Here is a 17,887-nt window from a genome sequence, read left to right on the forward strand (position 1 = left end):
TTTAGATATAGGTATATGCTCAGAATAAGTAGGCAGAGTTCCCATTTAAGCTAGTTGGACTATAGTGATTGTCTGATTCTTGTGAATCCTTAGCAGTTTTGCTACCTTTTGGATTGGTTTGACCCTGGGAAGCTCCTTGTTCCGGAGCTGGCTTTTGCTGTTGTGCACTAGATGAGGGAGCGTTAGGACTTGGCACTAAGTCCAGAAGTGACACTTCTTCCTGACAGGCGGGGAAACAAGATGCACTGTGATCTGCTGACTGCAGACCCGGTATCATGTTGAGCCAGATGTGAGCTGAGTTCTACGAATCCTTGTTGAGAGAGAGGAAGGGAGCCAAGGCAGAATGAGGCTTCACACCCAAGGAAGGTGTGGCTATTTCTTTTTTCATCTTTCTGTGCAAAGCTAAACAATGCAAGTGCAGGACAGTCAGGGTCCCTTGATTCTGGGCATCTCTGCCTGTTGTTTTGCTTACAGTTCATCATTACCCCTACTGGTTTTGTGAGGGAAGTCTTTCTTCCTGATACCTGGTGCTGGGCTGCAGCTGTAAGTCAGAAGAAGCCTGGTGTTGCTGGGGTGGTTCTGCCTGCTTGTTTCAGGCCTCTGAAGCTATTCTGATACAGGTATTTTCTGTCTGCATTTGAACCAGCAGTCTCCCAGATGCTTGCTCACATCTCCAGCTCATGAAAGCCCTTCCGCTATTAGTAATGGTCATTTGATTAAAATGACCAGTCCCGCCTTTTCCTGTGACTTGAATTTCCACTGAATATAAAGTCACTTGTCCAAGCATAAGCAACGCTGGCCTGGGTCTTCATTGGCCACAGCTCCTCCTGTCAACTTCTGCTTAGGTCCATACTTTTTGATAGCATAGTGTCACGCCGTGTATTCTCACAGCAGTCTTTGCCATTGGAATAGTGGTTTGTGGCTGGACGTGACCATGCCGTTTGTTTTCCAGTCTATTGATTTTTAATATATTTTACTGTATCTCTGAGTTGATGTTTTGGCGTATCCAAAATCTGCATGTTACCTAGGGCATAATGTTCTTAGTGCAGTTAAAATCCAAACCTTATTTTTAGCAACCAACCCTTACCTTCAGGCTCTTTAGAAACACTTCTCAAGTATTGCCAAGTATGTATTTTTTTCTTCTGAGCTGGATTTGACAAACAGAGACCTTCCATAGTCTGTACTAGCCTCAAAAACTTTCTACATACCACTCCTGAAAATCATTTTGTTGTAATAATGAAGTATCATTATCTGGTCAGATCTGAGGTCTGTCATCGGTATAGCTGACAAGCCAATTCATGGGTTGAAAGATGTGCAGCGTAGCAGTTTATCGTTATTTTGTGAAAAGTAGCAGGAGAATTCTCAACCAGTTATAACTGCCTTGTGAACTCTGGAACCCTGCTCAGAATTTGCTTCTTAAAACAATACAGTGGAGGTATTTGAATTTTTTTCTGAAGGCCTGCTTCATTTATTGTACTGTACAAAGCCTGAATACAAGTGACATTTTTTATTTTATTTTAAACTGTCCAACTGTATTTCACAGTTGTCTGTGCTGATAACAGTATTTGGTTTGCAGCAGGGGAAAAGGCGAGAATATCTTTTTTATGGTGTTATACAAGACCAGCGGGTGTGGGTGTGGGTGGATGTGTTCCTTCGCAGACGGAAGCTCTGGAGGCTGCGTTTGTTCGTAGAACTGCTGCTGACCGCCATGTGGCTTTCACTTTTGTGTCCTGTGCCTATGCTTTTTGATGCAGAAGCTATCTGTTGGCATGTTTGTCACACAGGAGGGGACCTGATGACATTTGAGACTTCATGTAGTACCCAAACAGAGGTATGAGCCTCGTGTTCCTTGCTGACTTTCCATGCAGGTTGGAGGTGGGATCTCAGCTGGCTTAAATTGGCTCTACATTCTTGAAGCCAGCACGCCCCCGGTAAAAGCTGAGGACTGCTCTCTTCTCTGTGCAACCAGCAACGTAAGCTGTGCTTTCAACCAGAGTGATTGTGCTGTCTGCTGCTTTTAAAGCCCTTCTAAGCAAAAGTGCTGACTTAAAGAGGAATGGAGGTCCCAAAGCCTGCAGGCCCATGTTGCAGGCTTATGTCCTAGCACTTCTCTTAAGATGCAGCACAGTGTTTTGTCCAGCGTTAATCTTTGCTGGCTCACAAACCAAAGCAACCAAAGCAATGACATTATGGTTAAGGTGCAAGTGCCTGAAAGAGTAATGTTTTGGGAACTACTGGGCAGGGAAGTTCAGAGGACCAAGAGGTCCTCCTGCCCATGTCTTACGCCTCCTGAGGAGCTGTTCTTTTTATCACTGTTCCTCCTGCTTTTCATGTTCTAAACATTGTGAGTGTTGTACCATACCACACCATGCAGATGAGTTTGAGGTCACTTTTCTGTGCCAGACACTCTCTCCTGATTCTGGAGCGTTTGGGCTCGTCTCTTGAGACCATGGCGATGACAGTAAAATGACCTCGGACAAGGGGGATCTCTCTGATGTGCCTGTTTGTTGTGGCTATCCAAGCACTGCTTGGTACCTCAGACTCACCTCCTAACTCATAGCTCCCAGCACAACAAGTGGGAAGGACAAGAGAAGTGAGTTCTCCACGGTGGAAAGAGAGGACCTGTTGCACAATATGTACCTTTATCCAGGAGAAATCCTAGCTGCTGGAGAAAGGCAGGAGGCTGCCTCCTCACTACATACTTCACCAGGGAAATTTGACATAGCAAATATGTCAAGATTACAGGCTCTAGTTAAATGGTGGTAACTTGGGTGTCATCTAATGTCTCCACAGACAGCACTGATGGACACAGCATAGACCTATAGCCTGCCATGAAAACACATCAAGCTATGGCTGTAGAAGGAACAGCACTTCGATTGCAAGCAAGTTAGGCTTGTGTTTTCACATGAGCAGGTCCTGCACAACAGGCCTGCTGAGCTGCTTGATTTCTTGTCAACAAATCAGGGCACAGCCGTCTAACTTGTTCAGAGAACAGTTTTGCACTTGTCAGTATCGGCAGGGATACAGGCAGCTCTGAGAGCTATTCCCACCATACAGGGGCAAGGGTGCCTACAGGAAAAGGAATATTAAACCCTAGTAACTGCCTTTTTTTTTTAATAAATATTTGTATGTATGTATCATACGTCACTTGATCATGCTCTCCAGATGTGTTGCTTGAAGTTAGGGTTATAATGAGGGCAAATGAAAATTTGCCCCCTTGCCAAAGCCCAGCAGTGGGTCATCTGGAAGGTTTGCTTTTCACCCTGTAGATGTGGGCTGTTGGCTCAGAGTGGTACAACACTGTAACAGACTCCAACATTAGGAAGCCTCTATTTCCTCAGAGTAAGTGTCAATTCGTGAGTCCTTCTGTTCCACTGTTAATTTGTTTGAAAGCCTCTTTTTATGGGACGTAGCCTCAGGCTCCTTTCGTCTATAAATCAGTGACGGGTATTGAGTGTGAAATCAGTTGAGTCATTTAAGTGCACCTGTCATATATTTTTGAGGAATACTTCCCATAATCTCCACTGAAAAATTAGCACAAAATTCCAGTGTAAGTGTTAATCCTGCAAGTACATTTGGTTTGTCTGCCCTGGTCCTTTTCCTATGTGAGGAGTTGCTAATTATTAAGGTAAGTCTCCAGCCAGCGTCCTCTTGGTGGTAACATGTGCCACTTGTAAATGGTTTCAGCTGCAGGAGCTGAGACCAGCTCTTGGTCTGCTGGTAGCCCATTCGTGCACTTGGTATCTTGCAAAACATCCTGTTGCTGGGGGTATGACTGGTAAAGAAGCAATGCCCTGGGTGAAGCAGGGCTCTGTGGCCAGGGAGCCTTCTCATCTTGTCTTCTGGTCATGCAAAGGCACTGTGGAGCAGAGTTGCACAGGCATGACAGGCAGGTGTATAATCAGGCTGGTGTGGGTGAATGTGAATTACTGCCTTCACATGAAAGCTCTGAGGAGGCACTCTGCACCTACCTCTAGTTCTGCAGAAGTGCAGTTTTGTCCCAGCAGGGAACCAGGTACAATGAATCCCAGTTCCCTCACTGGTATCGCCTTTGGGCATTTATGGAAGCCTGCTCATTCTAACAAAGCTACAGCTTCGTATGCCCAATCTTGTCTCACTGGTTCATCTTGCAGTGATGCTTTTATGCAGCTGCTATGAAAATGATCGGGTTGCCCTATTAGCAGTCTGTGATGAGAAATTAAGGGTCATAATTTAACAACAGCTTCTCTGTTGTCTTGATGCTTGGCTGTGAGGAACACAGGCTTAGCCAAAGGGTAGCAAATCTGCTAACCACAATGGATATCCAGAAAATAACATAATTGTTTTCTGCCCTGAATGTTCCGTAAGTAGGGACTGAAATTCCCTGAAGATAAATAGTCACACTTATAGATGGGACACACTGCCCTGTTTTCCTCCTAGCTTCTAAATTAGCATGGCATGAATCACCTTCTCCCCCTTCCTTCACCAAGTTCCTTGTAGGGAGTTACGGCATGTGAGGCTGGGAAATAAACAGTACATCAGCCTGTCAGATTGTTTTCAGTCAGCCTAAGTTAGTTTTAAACTGGTTGAAAGTCTGGTTTACTACAGTTTATGGAGAACAAATCCTTTGAGCACAAACCCCGCAAATTGAAGTCAGACCTGGTGAGCTTTGTATTCTATGGTACACTGAGATATGTTGAACTAACATTTGCATGCCTTTTATTTTTAGAAGGCAGTGCTCAGGATATGAAAACTGTAGCCACAATTTCCGTGGGGTTTTGTTTTTCTAGCCTATTGTTTCATTTTTAAAAGACGCCACAAAATTAAATTTTGAAAGGAAGGTATGAGCCCATTGTGCTTCCAAGTGAAGCAAGAAAGAATGGGAGGGATGTTTAGGAGAACAGTCCTGCTCTCTAACCTGCACAATTTTTATCTTCGCACTTGTCTGTGGATCCTCTCAGTTTTGCTGGAAATAGTCACTGCTTGCTCTGGGAGCACTCATGGTCGTACTAATAGTAAGAGCCGCAAATTAAAACAGGTTCCTCACTGTGGGTTCTCTAGCTCTTTCCCGAATTGAGCTGCCTTTAGAGCCTGTGAAAGTAACCGGTGATGTGTTTCCAGAGTGATGACAGTAAAAAACTCCAGCTGTGGAGAACATATGAACCATGGACACTTTCTTCACTGCACAATCAGTGTTTCAGTCCAGATCTAGAGGGAAAGTAGACTAGTTTATCTGTAGTGTTTCTCATGACCCCACATAGCAATGACTTGCTATTATTTATAGTGGACATATTTTGTTCTGCACTTCGACTCAACCAATAACATAGCAAGCATGGAGTTTCTGTTTTTCTTGCTAATTCATATGGATGTCTTGAGCCCCTTGAGTAGACTTTTTTGCTATTATTGTCACAATGATTTGATTCTCAAGCCAGAAGTGACCAGTCTGGCTCTGTGCTCAGGGGCGAAGGTGCTGGAAGGGCTGAGCTGTCAGGAAACTCTGAATCTTGAACAGATTTAAAACAGTCCTGAAGGAGATGGTCTTCAACATGAAAATCCGAAATTTCTACTTTTCCTGCCCAGAGCTCAGCCCCCTGCGTCAGTTTGAAGCAACAGGAAAGCCGTGTCTTTCTTGAAGTCAGTGTCTGTGAAATGCTGCCATGTGTGATTGTTCAATCCTGACCTGTCATTTCAGAGAGGAAGGGTGGTTTTGTGGTTAAGACACAAGACGGCCAGTTCTGGGAGCTCTTGGTTCTGCTGGAGACTTCCTTGCGTGACTGTAAGGGAGGACATTTCTCCCTGCCACACAGGGGAAGTGGACTTCTGCTTGCTTCATACGGATGGGGGCTGTCTCCTGCTCTGCTGCTATACAGTGCCCAAGCTGGAGCTCAGCAGAACAAGGCTCAGCACATCAGTCCTGCTGGGCCTGCTGAGGTGGGGGTGCTACTTGCATGGTTTATAAGCACAGCCCCTGTTTGTGTTTGTTGTTGCTCTGCTTTTGTTCCTTTGGGGTCATGACTGAAATTACAAAGGTAGGCTACCATGAACACCATCTACCTTAGTATTTCTTCTGCTGTGAGACAGGAACTTCAGATGTCCATCTCACCTCCAAATCATGGCAGAGGCTGACGTCAGATCTAATCATCTTCCAGTGTGGTGGCTCAGTCTGACCTCACGTTTGTGCCTGGGGCTCATCTCGACTTGTGGTACCTGAGTTTCTGACTGGGAAGCTGTTCCCTGCTGTGGTAGTGGTGAGGGGAGCCTGCAGTCCTGGATTTTTGTTGGAGGCAAAGGGAGAGGGGAAGAGAGTCTGTCCATCCACATCAGCAAAACACAGAGGGACGTCTTTCTGACGTGCTCTGCGGATGCTGCAGCTGCATTGCTCAGTGTCAGCTGGGTTGCAATAGCTGACCGTACCAGTGCTTTTCGTCAGTCTCAAGTGTGAGAGAAGACGCATGAGTTAAATAACATTTGAGCTGACATTTTGCCTCACGTTTTTTGAGTAACTTGATAGTGTGTCTGAACTTTTATGGCAGGAAAATATTACAGTAGTTGGCCTCTGGTTGTAAAATGTGTTCTTCTACTCCAAATGTTTGCATTATTAGGTAAGCTTGATACTAGCTTTCAAAAGACCTGTCTGTTTCTTTTGTTTTCTATTTTTGGGGTGGTTCTTTCAACTAATGCCCTTGTATTTCATATACCCTTGTGGGCAAGCAACCTTGGAGGAGAATGGCTGTTTTCAAGAGGAAAGATCTATTAACTTTCACCTTCTTGAAATACCCAGGGCAGGAATTTAGACTGATTGCAGTGTGCAGTGCTTTTCTGTGGCTTCATGTGCAAGTTGTTACGCGTGCCTCCGTGACTGGGGGTGTGACATGAGACACTGAGCCGTGAGTGCTAGAAGTAGGACCAGACAGGGTGGGGGAGAAAACGCACAGTGAGAGAGGCTGGCTGTTTGCTTAGGGTGTTGCAGTGGGACCATGATGTTTGGATTTGGCCCCTTGGTCTCGCAGAGCTTCCACATGTGGTCTCAGGCACACAAAGGATATGGCCAAGTAAGCATAGGTTCGTGCCCAGCCAGTTGGAAGCTAAGTATTATCCCACAAGCAGTTCTGGTAACTTCACGTGCTGGTAACTTTATGTTCTGTTCCCATCATGTTTTCTTCCAAGTGATGATGAAAACCCCTTCAGGCATTTGTAGGAGTTGCCTTAGAAGTCAGTTTTGATTTTCAGCAAATTCTAGTGCTGAACAAGTCTGAAAATACTCAGCATGATAAAAAGGAAGGGGAGAAATACCCTGTTAACCATGGACTGGTTAATTACAGTTGTGAAGGACGGCAGACTGTTCCTCCCATGGTGATTACAGAGGGGCCAGGAGGAGTCCAAGCATTGCTCAGGTTGCTTTCCTGCAACTATGTACAGAGTCTTCTCCTGACCAAGAGAATCCTACTTTCGCATGGCAGACCTAGTGCATTTCCTCTTCCCCCCTCAAACAAACAACAATGAGGATTCAGAAAAGTAGGAGAATCATTGCATGGTTACTTTTTTTTTATAAAAAGAAGGTGTATGTCCCCTTTAAGAGGAGCTTGAAAAATCCTCCGAACAGGGACAGACGACATGAAAAAGCTTGCAAACATCTGAACTTTGCATGCTAGGGCACCTTCAGCCAGCTACCCTTTTGTCCATCTGAGTTTCTGAACCATTGATGATCTCACCAAAAAAAACAAACAAGCTGCAGGAGCGTTCAGGGAGCTCGCGCCTTTCAGGAGCAGCCAAGGAATGGGGCTGGGGAGGTTTTCCTTCAGCAGCATTGAGGCAGGCTGCTTTAGCCTCTGCTGGGGAGGAGGACAGCACGAGGTGGCCGCACATTATGGCAGCAGCGGCGGGTGGTTTCCTTGCGAGGTTTCCTGCCGCGAGCAGCAGAGCGCAGAGGGCGAGGGAGCAGCCTTCGTCCCGAAGTAACCTCCGCATCGCCTCGGCCGAGGGTGGTGGTGGTGGCGGCGGCTGCTCGCGCGGAACCAGAAGGCGACAGGGCGTTTGTAACTGGATATGTGGACGAGGGAGCGACGACCGACAGTAACCCGGCACGCTTCGTGCCGCAGGAGCAGTGCCTGCGGCCTGCTGCCTGGGCGCCCGCAGCCTGCCCGGGCCGGACCTGGCACCGTGGGCAGCAGTCGGCTCCTGATGGGAGCCAGGCTCTTTTTTTCTTCCCCAGGGTGGGTTTTCTAGGAGGGACGACCAGCCTGGTGAAGCGAAAAAATAAAAGGTTGGGGGTAGCAGCAGCTGCTGTTACTCCGCCTGTTACTCCTAGGGCTGCCTGCGGGATGTTCCTGTCAGGGCTTGATCTTTGCCGTGGGCACTCATGTCCTCTTCTTCCTCGAGTAGACAAAGCAGCATGATGCCCTGCTGGTGGGCTCAGTGTCACCTGGAAACCTTCACCCCAGTAAATCCCGTCAGGCCTCCTCTCTCAGCTCTCCCTGGCATAGCTGCTTTCCTCATCCCCACTTATTTAAGCGTAGTAAAATGCGAGTTGGCCTCTCGAAAGAAAGAAACAGCATGAGGGTCAGTCAGTTGCTTAAGCTCCGGGCTTGTGAACTTTAATATTGTACATGGGTTATAATTTTCAGATGGCTCGCGTCTGCTGTGAGGGAGATACACATTTGTTTAAAGCGGGGAGCTGAAGGTGAAGGTGAAGCTTTGGGAGAAGAAAATGGAATAAAAGTGTTTGCAGAAATTTTGCCAGAGTGGTTAAGATTGCTTCCTATGTTTTCATGCAGTTCTGTATGACCTGATCTCTTTTTGTCTGCGCACATCAGACTTTGAAATACTTTGTGGTAGAGTAAATATAGTAGTTTTGTAGAGTACATCTTGTAGTTACTATTAGCATAATTAAATATGAACTACTAAATCCCTGCATGATCCATGTACCAGCTGAGTCCTGCATTCAGTAAGGGCACAGGGATTAAGAGAAGCTGAATCTTTGTGCAGGGCTAATGCTGGAGCATATTTTGCCCCAGAGCAGGGGAGTAGCTTGGTCTCCCTTGCTGCTTCTGTGTCTGACTAATGGACAGTGTGTGCAAATTGAGTTTAAGTATTAGATTAAGTTGTTTTTAACCCCCTTCCCCTTTTTTTGAGATCGAGACATCATAGTTTGACATCTCTCAAAGCTGCCATGCTTCAGAGCATTTTGCTAGCATCTCCTGCTTTCTTTATGCTATTGTTTGTGTAATCCCCTCTCCCCTATTTGTCAGCTGTTGCTTTTCCTGTTCAGAGCTCTCACATGAATTTCCTTTTGGCTTTGCCCTGACCAAAATGTTGCTGGTTTTGTCACTTTTCAGACTTGAAACTTCGGGATTTCCTGGTTGACAACGAGACATTCTCAGACTTCCTCTATCATAATGTGTCCATGCCATCATCTGCAGTAGAGGAGCTACTGAACGCAGAGGTCAAGCTCCAGCAGGTAAAGAGCGCTTTCAACCACTAATATAATGGTCAGTCTATTGTTTGTTTAACTATAGTGCCAAGATCCACAGTGCAGGACCCCTCTATGCTAGGTGTTGTACAAACAGAGAGGAAAATGTAATCCCTGCTTCTCTCTTCCTCCTTACCCTCAACTTACTGTCTTATTTGGTTGTAAGCTGTAAAAAGACACTAAGACCCACATGGAAATGTTTTAATTAGCGTAAGAAACTAGCCTTTGTACCCTTCAGGCTGAATGGAATTTCCTATTTCCCATCTTTTTTTTTTTTTTTCCACCCAGTGAAACATTAATTAGGTTGCTAGTGCTGCACCTGGGTCTGGGCAATCCCAGACAGGAGTACAGACTGGGAGAAGAACTTGTTCAGAGCAGCCCTGCGGAGAGAGACTTGGTGGTTCTGGTGGACAAAAGGCTTGACATGGGGCAGCAGTGCGTGCTTGCAGCCCGGAAGGCCAACTGCATCCTGGGCTGCATCAACAGAGGGGTGGCCAGCAGATGGAGGGAGAGGATTATGCCCTCATGAGGCTCCACCTGGAGTACTGCATCCAGGTTTGAGGCCCCCAGCACAAGAAAGATGTGGACCTGTAAGAGTGAGTCCAGAGGAGGGCTACAAAGGTGATCAGAGGGCTGGAGCACCTCTTCTACGAAGAAAGGCTGAGAGAGCTGCGGATGTTCAGCCTGGAGAAGAGAAGGCTCTGGGCAGACCTCATTGTGGCCTTTCAATACTTAAAGGGGTCTTATAAATGACTCTTTACTTGGGTAGATAATGAAAGGACAAGGGGGAATGGTCTTAAACTAAAAGAGGATAGATTTAGATTAGACACTAGGAGGAAATTCTTCACTGTAAGGGTTGTGAGGCATCAGCACAGGTTGCCCAGAGAAGCTGTGGATGCCCCATCCCTGAAGGCGTTTAAGGCCAGGCTGGATGGTACCTTGCCCAGCCTGATCTAGTGGGTGGCATCCCCGCCTATGCCAGGGAGATTGGAGTTAGATGATCTTGAAGACCCCTTCCAACCCAAGCCATTCTATGATTCTAGTTACAGTTGCTGCCCCTCTTCCACATAGTGTCTCATTCTTCAGTGAATTCTCTCAAGCCATCTTTTTCAGTGCAGTTTGATAATTATTCCTACGAGTTAAGTTGTACTAAGAAAAAAAAGGTGGAAAAAATCGGTGACATATCTATAAATGGGTGACAACTTCATTCATATAAGGTTGTACAGAAAGGCCTATTCAGAGTATGCAAACCTCTCACAGCAAATGCAGTCTGCAAATGCAGACTTCTCCTGCAGTCTGTTGGTGTCCTATAGTTGCGTTATAAGCCCAGAATTACAGTTTGTAAGCAAGTAGGGAACTGGAATTTCTGAGGAGAAAGTTCACTGATGTTACTGTAATGTAATCCAGTGTCCTAAGCAGGGTCATGTATCCAGTGCACCACGTACGGTACAGATGCATAAAAATGGCCAAAGCCTTGTCCAGGTGTGGACGTTGCTTCCTGGGGCAGAGAAGCTCGCCCTCGTGTTTCTCTGACAGTGGTAGGCATGCTGAGGGGGTTGTGGGGTTTGGAAGGAGCCCAGACCACCAGTGGGCAGGCAGCTGTGTGATCACATGCTGGATCATGGCTTGGATGGCAGGAGTAGGGCCATATCCGTGGGAAAACGGCCGAGGTCCTGGTTTGGGCTGCAGCATGACCCATTCAATGGCAGTGAGGAGTAAATAACAGTGGCCAGGGTGTATGCTGCCTGGCACAAATCTCCCTGTTTCATACAACAGGAACAGTCCCAGGAGAGGACAGTGTGACCCGTGAACCTAAAACAGTCACCTGTGACTGCTTTCTTGGAAATGAGCTTGGCATTTTGGGAGTCTTAGGGAACTAACCTGCCATTTATTTGCTTATTGAAGACACCGTGGCTTCAGGTGGCTCAAAACTGTTGAAGAGAATTGGCTAGGTGTGACTGGGTGTTCAGGTTGGAGGGGTAGGTAGGGCCTTTGTGTTAGGGTCATGTGCCTTGGATGGGCTGTGTTTGATAGGAGCATCTTTTATCCAAAGGAGCTTGAAATCTGAGTAAAATAGATGGTCAGACACTAGAGATTTGTTCATCCTTATTTTTTAAGTGAGCACTGAGAGACACTGGTTTTCTGTATATCCACCCAGGGAAACTATTTTTGACTGAGCCCACAATTCCTGAGTGTCATTCCAGTGTCACAGGAATATCCCTTTTACAGCATGGCTATGATGTGGTAGTAATGCTGCTGGCAAAAAAAAATCTTTCTCAAAAGTCTTGACTTCTTGATGCAGGAGCTATTCTGTGTATTCGGCCGAGTGTGCAGCATAGAAACATCCTATTTTTGGCATATGGATGCAGACTAAAGTTAAAGGTTTGCATAAGTGTTGCATTATATATCACTTCCCTCTCATATCATTTCCATCTGCTTGTTTTCTGAACATAGTGCACTTTTTTCCCCATGGATTGTTGATGCCCTTTTGGTTTTGAAAGACAAGAATATTCTCAGGATTACCAGCATTATGCAGAAACTATTAACTCTTCTGGGATGTAGATCAATCCTCTTTATTTTTTGCTGGAAGTTGGGCAATGCATATTGAGTATTGCAAAAGAACAGAAAGCATGAACTGTAAAGCTCTTGTTCACTGTGTATTCACAATAAAATTGTTCACTCTCTCTAGCCCCAAGGCAAAAAAAAAATCCTTTCCAAAAAGATTCCAAATTTTCCTTGTGTTTTTCACTTTTATGAAGTGTGTACCTGTTTGCTGTGCACCTGTTTCTTGTTGAACAAACCTAGATGCTTTATTGACTTCATTAAAGAAAGAAACTTGCCTACCAGGGCTGAAAGGTGTTCGTGATCAATCAGAGCAATTTTATGCATTTCCTTCACAAACAAAGTGATTGTTTGCGGATGAGTAAACCTCATCCACAAGCAAACCATCACCTTAAGTAAAAATATGCCTGTAAAAGAAGACTCAAGGATCTTATCTCTTGTTTGTTGCAGTAAGTAAGATTATTCTTTATTTCACTGGTACATTATCTGCCCCCAAAACATTGCAAGATGTTTATCTTGGCTGCTGGTAAAGAGATGCATCAAGAGCTACAGGAGAAGGTGATCCTGATCCAGAACCATACAGAGAACGTAGCTGGCAGATATAACTAAGGAGTTTGGGACATAGTTCTTTTGCCCTTCACATATATTTGCCAGACTTGTGTCTGGTCACAAGCCTCATTTTGTCTCTATGGCACAGTTCCCAGAAGACTGAATATTGGGCAATGTGTGTACCCGTGGTTGGAGAAAATGGCTGCTATGGAGGACAAGATTACCGCTGCTCTGAGCACGTGTGCAGGGAAGTGGAGAGAGACCTGTGTCCCCCAGGACTTTTCCCCCATGTACTCTGCAGGGAAACATATTTTTCTTGGAATTCAGAGTTGCGTATGGGTCGGGACCATGCAACTTGTAAAGAAAAATGCCCTCTTCCCTCTATCTGGAAATGTTGTGAATGGTTAGTTTTGTCTAAGTGACAACCAGTTTTGTTCTATGACTCTTAAACGTAGAGAGATTTATATGCTTTTCTCACTTTTCTAGGTCATAGTGTCTGGTTACCGAATGCGGCTGCGAGATCTCTGCAATAGCTCAATGCTGTCTGAATTTCTTACAATCCAAAATCAGTCAGTGGCCATGGACTCTGAAGCCTTCCTTTGCGCCTTACCAAAGGAAAAACTCCTTGCAGCCGAACAAGCCTTCCGTGCTAACCTGAATCCTTTGAAGCCTCTTCAGGTGAGTCTAATGGTTGCACCTGTGAGAAGCTATCATTGACATTGTGATGTTTTCAAGGGGTTTCAATCTGGAAATTTATCTCTGTATTTCTAGAGTGAATTGTTTATTGGCATTAAGAAAGAAGATGGTCTTTATCATTGAAGCTTGAACAAAGTTGCTTCTTCCTGTCATTCCTACCCTTTCCGTTGCAGTGTTGCTTGCATAGTGTAAATGTGTGTGGGCTATGATTTAGTTTGTCAAGAGGAAAATATTTATGCAGTGTAATAACAAACAGATGATGGGTTGTCCCTGTGCTTTGGTCAACTGTATCGCAGCTGAAATGAGCCCAGATGTTAGACTGGCCCATGCTGGGTGCTAAAACCATCATTCTCTGCACTTAGGAAGGGGCTGTAGAGTGCGGAAGTTCCTAGCCAGTAGCAGGTTTAATTCATATGTAGAGGAGTCAACTGTTAAAGACCTTGTTTGAAAGGCTGACCAACTCAATAGATTTTGGAGCAAGTGCTCCAAAACTCATTGAACTTAAGGGAAATGTGTCAGTTAGGGGGTGATTGCAGTCTGGGGCAGACTTAGCTGTTTATTCTAAGAAACACCAGTGATGCTTTGTTGTTATATGCCCACAATATCTGGATAAAGAGCAAAAGTTTGAGGAAGTTAGTGCTGGAAATATCAGAGAGAAGGGACCACAGAACCCACTCTGTTACCCAGTAAAACAAACACTCTCTTGTGTGCACTGGAAGAAATAAACACTTCGGCTGTGTGTGTTTCCAGATTTGATGAGCCTTTCAGGACAGAAAGTCATGTACCACTTGCTTGGCTTTGTCCCCAGTCAAAGACGGTCATTAACAAGTACTGGAATCATGTTACTCTTCAGTGCAGTGCACAGTGGACAGTTCTCTCTGCAGATCATTTTCTGTTTTCCATGTGTCCTCCATCTGCATTTTTTCTTTCTTGTTGTAAGAGCAAGCTAATCATAAGCACTAAGAAATGAGGTAACAGTACTGAAATCATCCCCAAAACAAAAATGAGCTATTTTGAAAATGAATGGCTATAAGCAATTTCTTGTGTGCAGTTAGATGTATATGCATGCATTCACTTTATCTCATTCAGTGTCTCTAGAATTTTTGGACTGAGTAGAATGAAACTAACCAGCTAACACCACTCAGCATCGTCCTTCTGGGCCCTCTGGAGACTCCACGTTGTTTTTTCTCATGTTTGAAAGTCTCTGCAATTTAGCTGACAGAAGCAGATACTATGCCTCTGTTGTTACATCTGTATTGTTTACTGGTGAAAGAAAGCAGTCATAAGCCACTCTGATAGTGCTACTTGGCAACAGCAAAGTAGATAGAGACATTAAGAGCAATTTTGGGTGACTTCTGAGAAGTTTGCTCACGATCCTGGCTTCAGAGAAGCCCGAGCCCTGAAGCCAGAAGTTCTAAACCTGCTGTATGTTGTACACCACCCTGTAAAGGTCCATGGGTTTCTTCAGAAAAATGTTGCACGCTACCCACTAGTAAAAGCTGCTGTAACGCTTTGGTGAGTGAAATAAAACCAAGTTGCTTCAGTATGCCCAGGCAAAATGATTAAAATAACACCAGGATCATGACCAATACATTTGAAACTTAGTGGCTTTAAAGGCTAAAAAAAAAAAAAATGCCATGACCTGTAGTAACATATTGGAACAAAGAGAGAACTTTCTGTTCTTAAACAAAGAAGGCTTTTGACAAGTAGCTTATCATTAAAGGCACTGGGGGTCAAATCTTGGACAAGCATGCTGAAGCTAGCGTGCACCCTATCCACTACAGAGCAGGCAAACCAATGCCAACAAGTTGACTGTCCCAGAGATTTATTTTTAATTTTTGGCTTAATCCCCTTGATGTCAGTAAGTAAAAGTAAGGGCCAAGTCAGATGCAGGTACAACAGAAATTTAGAGGCAGGTATTTGGGTCACATGATGAGACCTAAGCTCTGCTGGTTTTTGGGGAGGCAGAGAAAAAACATCTTAATATAATTAGGTAGATATAACTGGAATGAAAAGGACTTGGAACAATGTGCAAGAACTGTTTAAGTTCAACACCTAAAGTCTTGAACAGTAAAATGGAAGTTTTTGCCATTCAAGTGGCTGTAATTTCTGGTGTGCTGCATATGGAAGATTCCGGCCACCATCCACCTGCTTGCTCTTGCCCTTGTACATCCCTGTTTGTTGTTCCCTCTGCAAGACCATAAGCAAATTGTGTTAGGGAATTGATCTGGATTAGAATGGACTAATGTAATTGTATGGTTACACAAACATTTGTGCAGAAAGATGGAGGGGGATTGTTACACGACTGGGAACCGAGTGGTCAGAGTGTATGGGGAGGGGGCATGAGACCCCTGTGTCAACATCTGCTTCTATCAGCTTAAAGTGTTTGTGCCTTTGCAGCCTGAGGGAAACAATAAATGTTTCAGGTAACTCACAACAAAACAGTAGTTTTTTGTGAATTATGAAGAGAGCAGAGTTCTAAAAAGGAAATTAAAACAGGTGCACAGTGAAATGTGTGAGCTCTGAATGTCACAGCACTGTAAAGGAAGTTTGAAAAAGAAGGCAAAAACTCAATACTTGTCTTTGCATATCCGCTCATCTGTTCTATCCCAAACAGACACTGGATGTTGCACAAAGTGGATTAGTACAGTTAAGATAAAGGATTTCCAATTAAAATTTTACATACGCCTTTCTAGCTCTGCCACTGATCCTTTGTGTGACTTTCATTTACCCTACTCCTGTTGGGTGAGAAAACAGAGCCAAGATGGTAGAGGCATGGTGGGGAAGTTCAGGTAGGCCTCCTTGTTCCCTCCTTCATAAGAACCTATTTGGGGGGGCGCTGTTTAGATGGAAACGCAGAAGAAAATCTGGGAGCGATCACAGGGTGCCATGGCAGAGGATCAGCTTTCCTTCTTGAAGGGAGTATTCACTCCCCTAGAAACACTAAATGTTTATAAAAGTCAGATTCTTTTTTCTAGGTCCCACATCTCAATCTTCATCCATTCCCTGAAGCCTTTTTGGCCAACAATAAGAACAATGGGCTGTAGTACATTTTGTTCAAGCCAGTTGCAGGCACAGCTTGTCTTCAGTGGAAGGTTTGCCTTCTACTGAGTATATTCAGTGAAACTAAAGAGAGGCAGGAGAAGCTGGTTGGAGAAAAATAGGGAAACAGAACCTCTAATTCCATGCAGACAAGTTTTCATTTCAGCTTTCTCTCTGTGCTAGGTCAGGAGTTGTCCCATGGAAGAACTGTACAGGCTGGGGAAGGTTAGCAAGAGCAATGGCATTAAGTCAGAGATGTCCCAACAGACTGGTGTTGATGGGTAGGGACTGTCTTATAGCATAAAATTACATGTCTGTGCAACAACTTATACCTCTGCAAATCTCCCCAGTTTTGAAAATAACTTGGGGGAGACTGCTAAGTGACAGAGACGATTCAAATTGGCCTTGTGGGATTTCATCTCTGCAGTGCTGCTTAAGAAGGGCTTCGCCACATTCACTTCCAGTGGTGTGGGTCTATAATAAGCCATAAATATGTTGTGGCTTCTGTACTGTAGTGGTGCTTGAAGGAGTGTGGGTGAGCACATGAAAATCCAATTGTTCTTTTCCCTTCATAATGCAGCTGGTATTTTGTCAAATGGTTAGCATGAACTAAGCATTGAATGTTGAATGCATTCCAGTTGAAAGAAATGGCTTTAGAAAAGGTCTCTTAATGTAAATACATGCTGCAACTAAATTTGTGGCTTTCCTTGCTCTTTTGAGTGTTTTCGGTCAAGCACGATGATATCGTGATTTCAAGCAGCTGTACTTTGGGACTTCACTCCCAGGAAACAAAAGCAGAAACACAAAGCATGTGATTTTTCTGCATAGTTCAGTGCTCAGTTTCCACTAAGATCAGTGTAAAATTGTAATAACTGTTTCAAAGTAAACATGGCAGAGTGGTCTCTTAAGCAGAAGCAATTAGCTGTTACGCTGCAGCAAGTGACAATTTGTTATGACCTCCCAGCACTTCAAATACAGATGTGTTCTCGTGTATGTTAAAGAGTTTTCCATCCCTTCTAGCAGGAGCTGACAGGTGGGTTTATTTAAGGCTTGTCTTGACTGGGCAGTCAACTCTAGTTAGCTCAAGTATTTCTCTATTTTGTGTCCTGTAAGGGCGCACATGCAAGCACACAGCGTGTGCTTAGTGCAGTGTGTAGCTGCAGAATATTAGGACGTTTGCATGCCCTAAGAGGCAAGACTAGATGAAGGCATAACTTACCAGCCACGAGCACAGTAATTGTACAGGGCAGCTCTGTTCAAAACCTGCTAGAACTTTCTCTTTCCACCATGTGCCAGGAAAAGACAGGTGTTGTCTTCCAGTATTTCACCAGCAAATGAGCCATTATCCCCACCTTGTTCTAGTGCAGACACCTGCAAAATACACTGTCACAGTGGGACCAGTCCTGCTTGAGAAGTGCTGAGTATAGAGGACACTCCTGAATGTAAAGAGCTGCACAGAGACACTGCAAAGAGTTCTTTTCCAGGGAAACTGAAGACATTTCAGGGTCAGATCTGAAAACCTGAATCTCATAAGGCTTACATACTTGTTCAGACCAAAGTCCTATTCAGCTCAGCGTCCCTTGAGTGCTA

At 44.7% G+C, this 17,887-nt stretch overlaps 1 protein-coding gene across 2 annotated transcripts in view; it reads left to right on the plus strand.

Moving 5' to 3' along the window:
* Positions 1-17,887, plus strand: part of ABCA1 (ATP binding cassette subfamily A member 1) — a 93,798-nt gene that overhangs the window by 35,017 nt on the left and 40,894 nt on the right. For both annotated transcript variants that reach the window (XM_050716204.1, XM_035570081.2), the window contains exons 6-7: positions 9,315-9,436; positions 13,046-13,237. In XM_050716204.1, the coding sequence (XP_050572161.1) occupies positions 9,315-9,436; positions 13,046-13,237 (314 nt within the window). The remainder of the gene's footprint in view (positions 1-9,314; positions 9,437-13,045; positions 13,238-17,887) is intronic.

The sequence above is a fragment of the Cygnus atratus genome, chromosome Z (assembly GCF_013377495.2).
Source record: "Cygnus atratus isolate AKBS03 ecotype Queensland, Australia chromosome Z, CAtr_DNAZoo_HiC_assembly, whole genome shotgun sequence".
In the NCBI taxonomy this organism is placed as follows: Eukaryota; Metazoa; Chordata; class Aves; order Anseriformes; family Anatidae; genus Cygnus; species Cygnus atratus.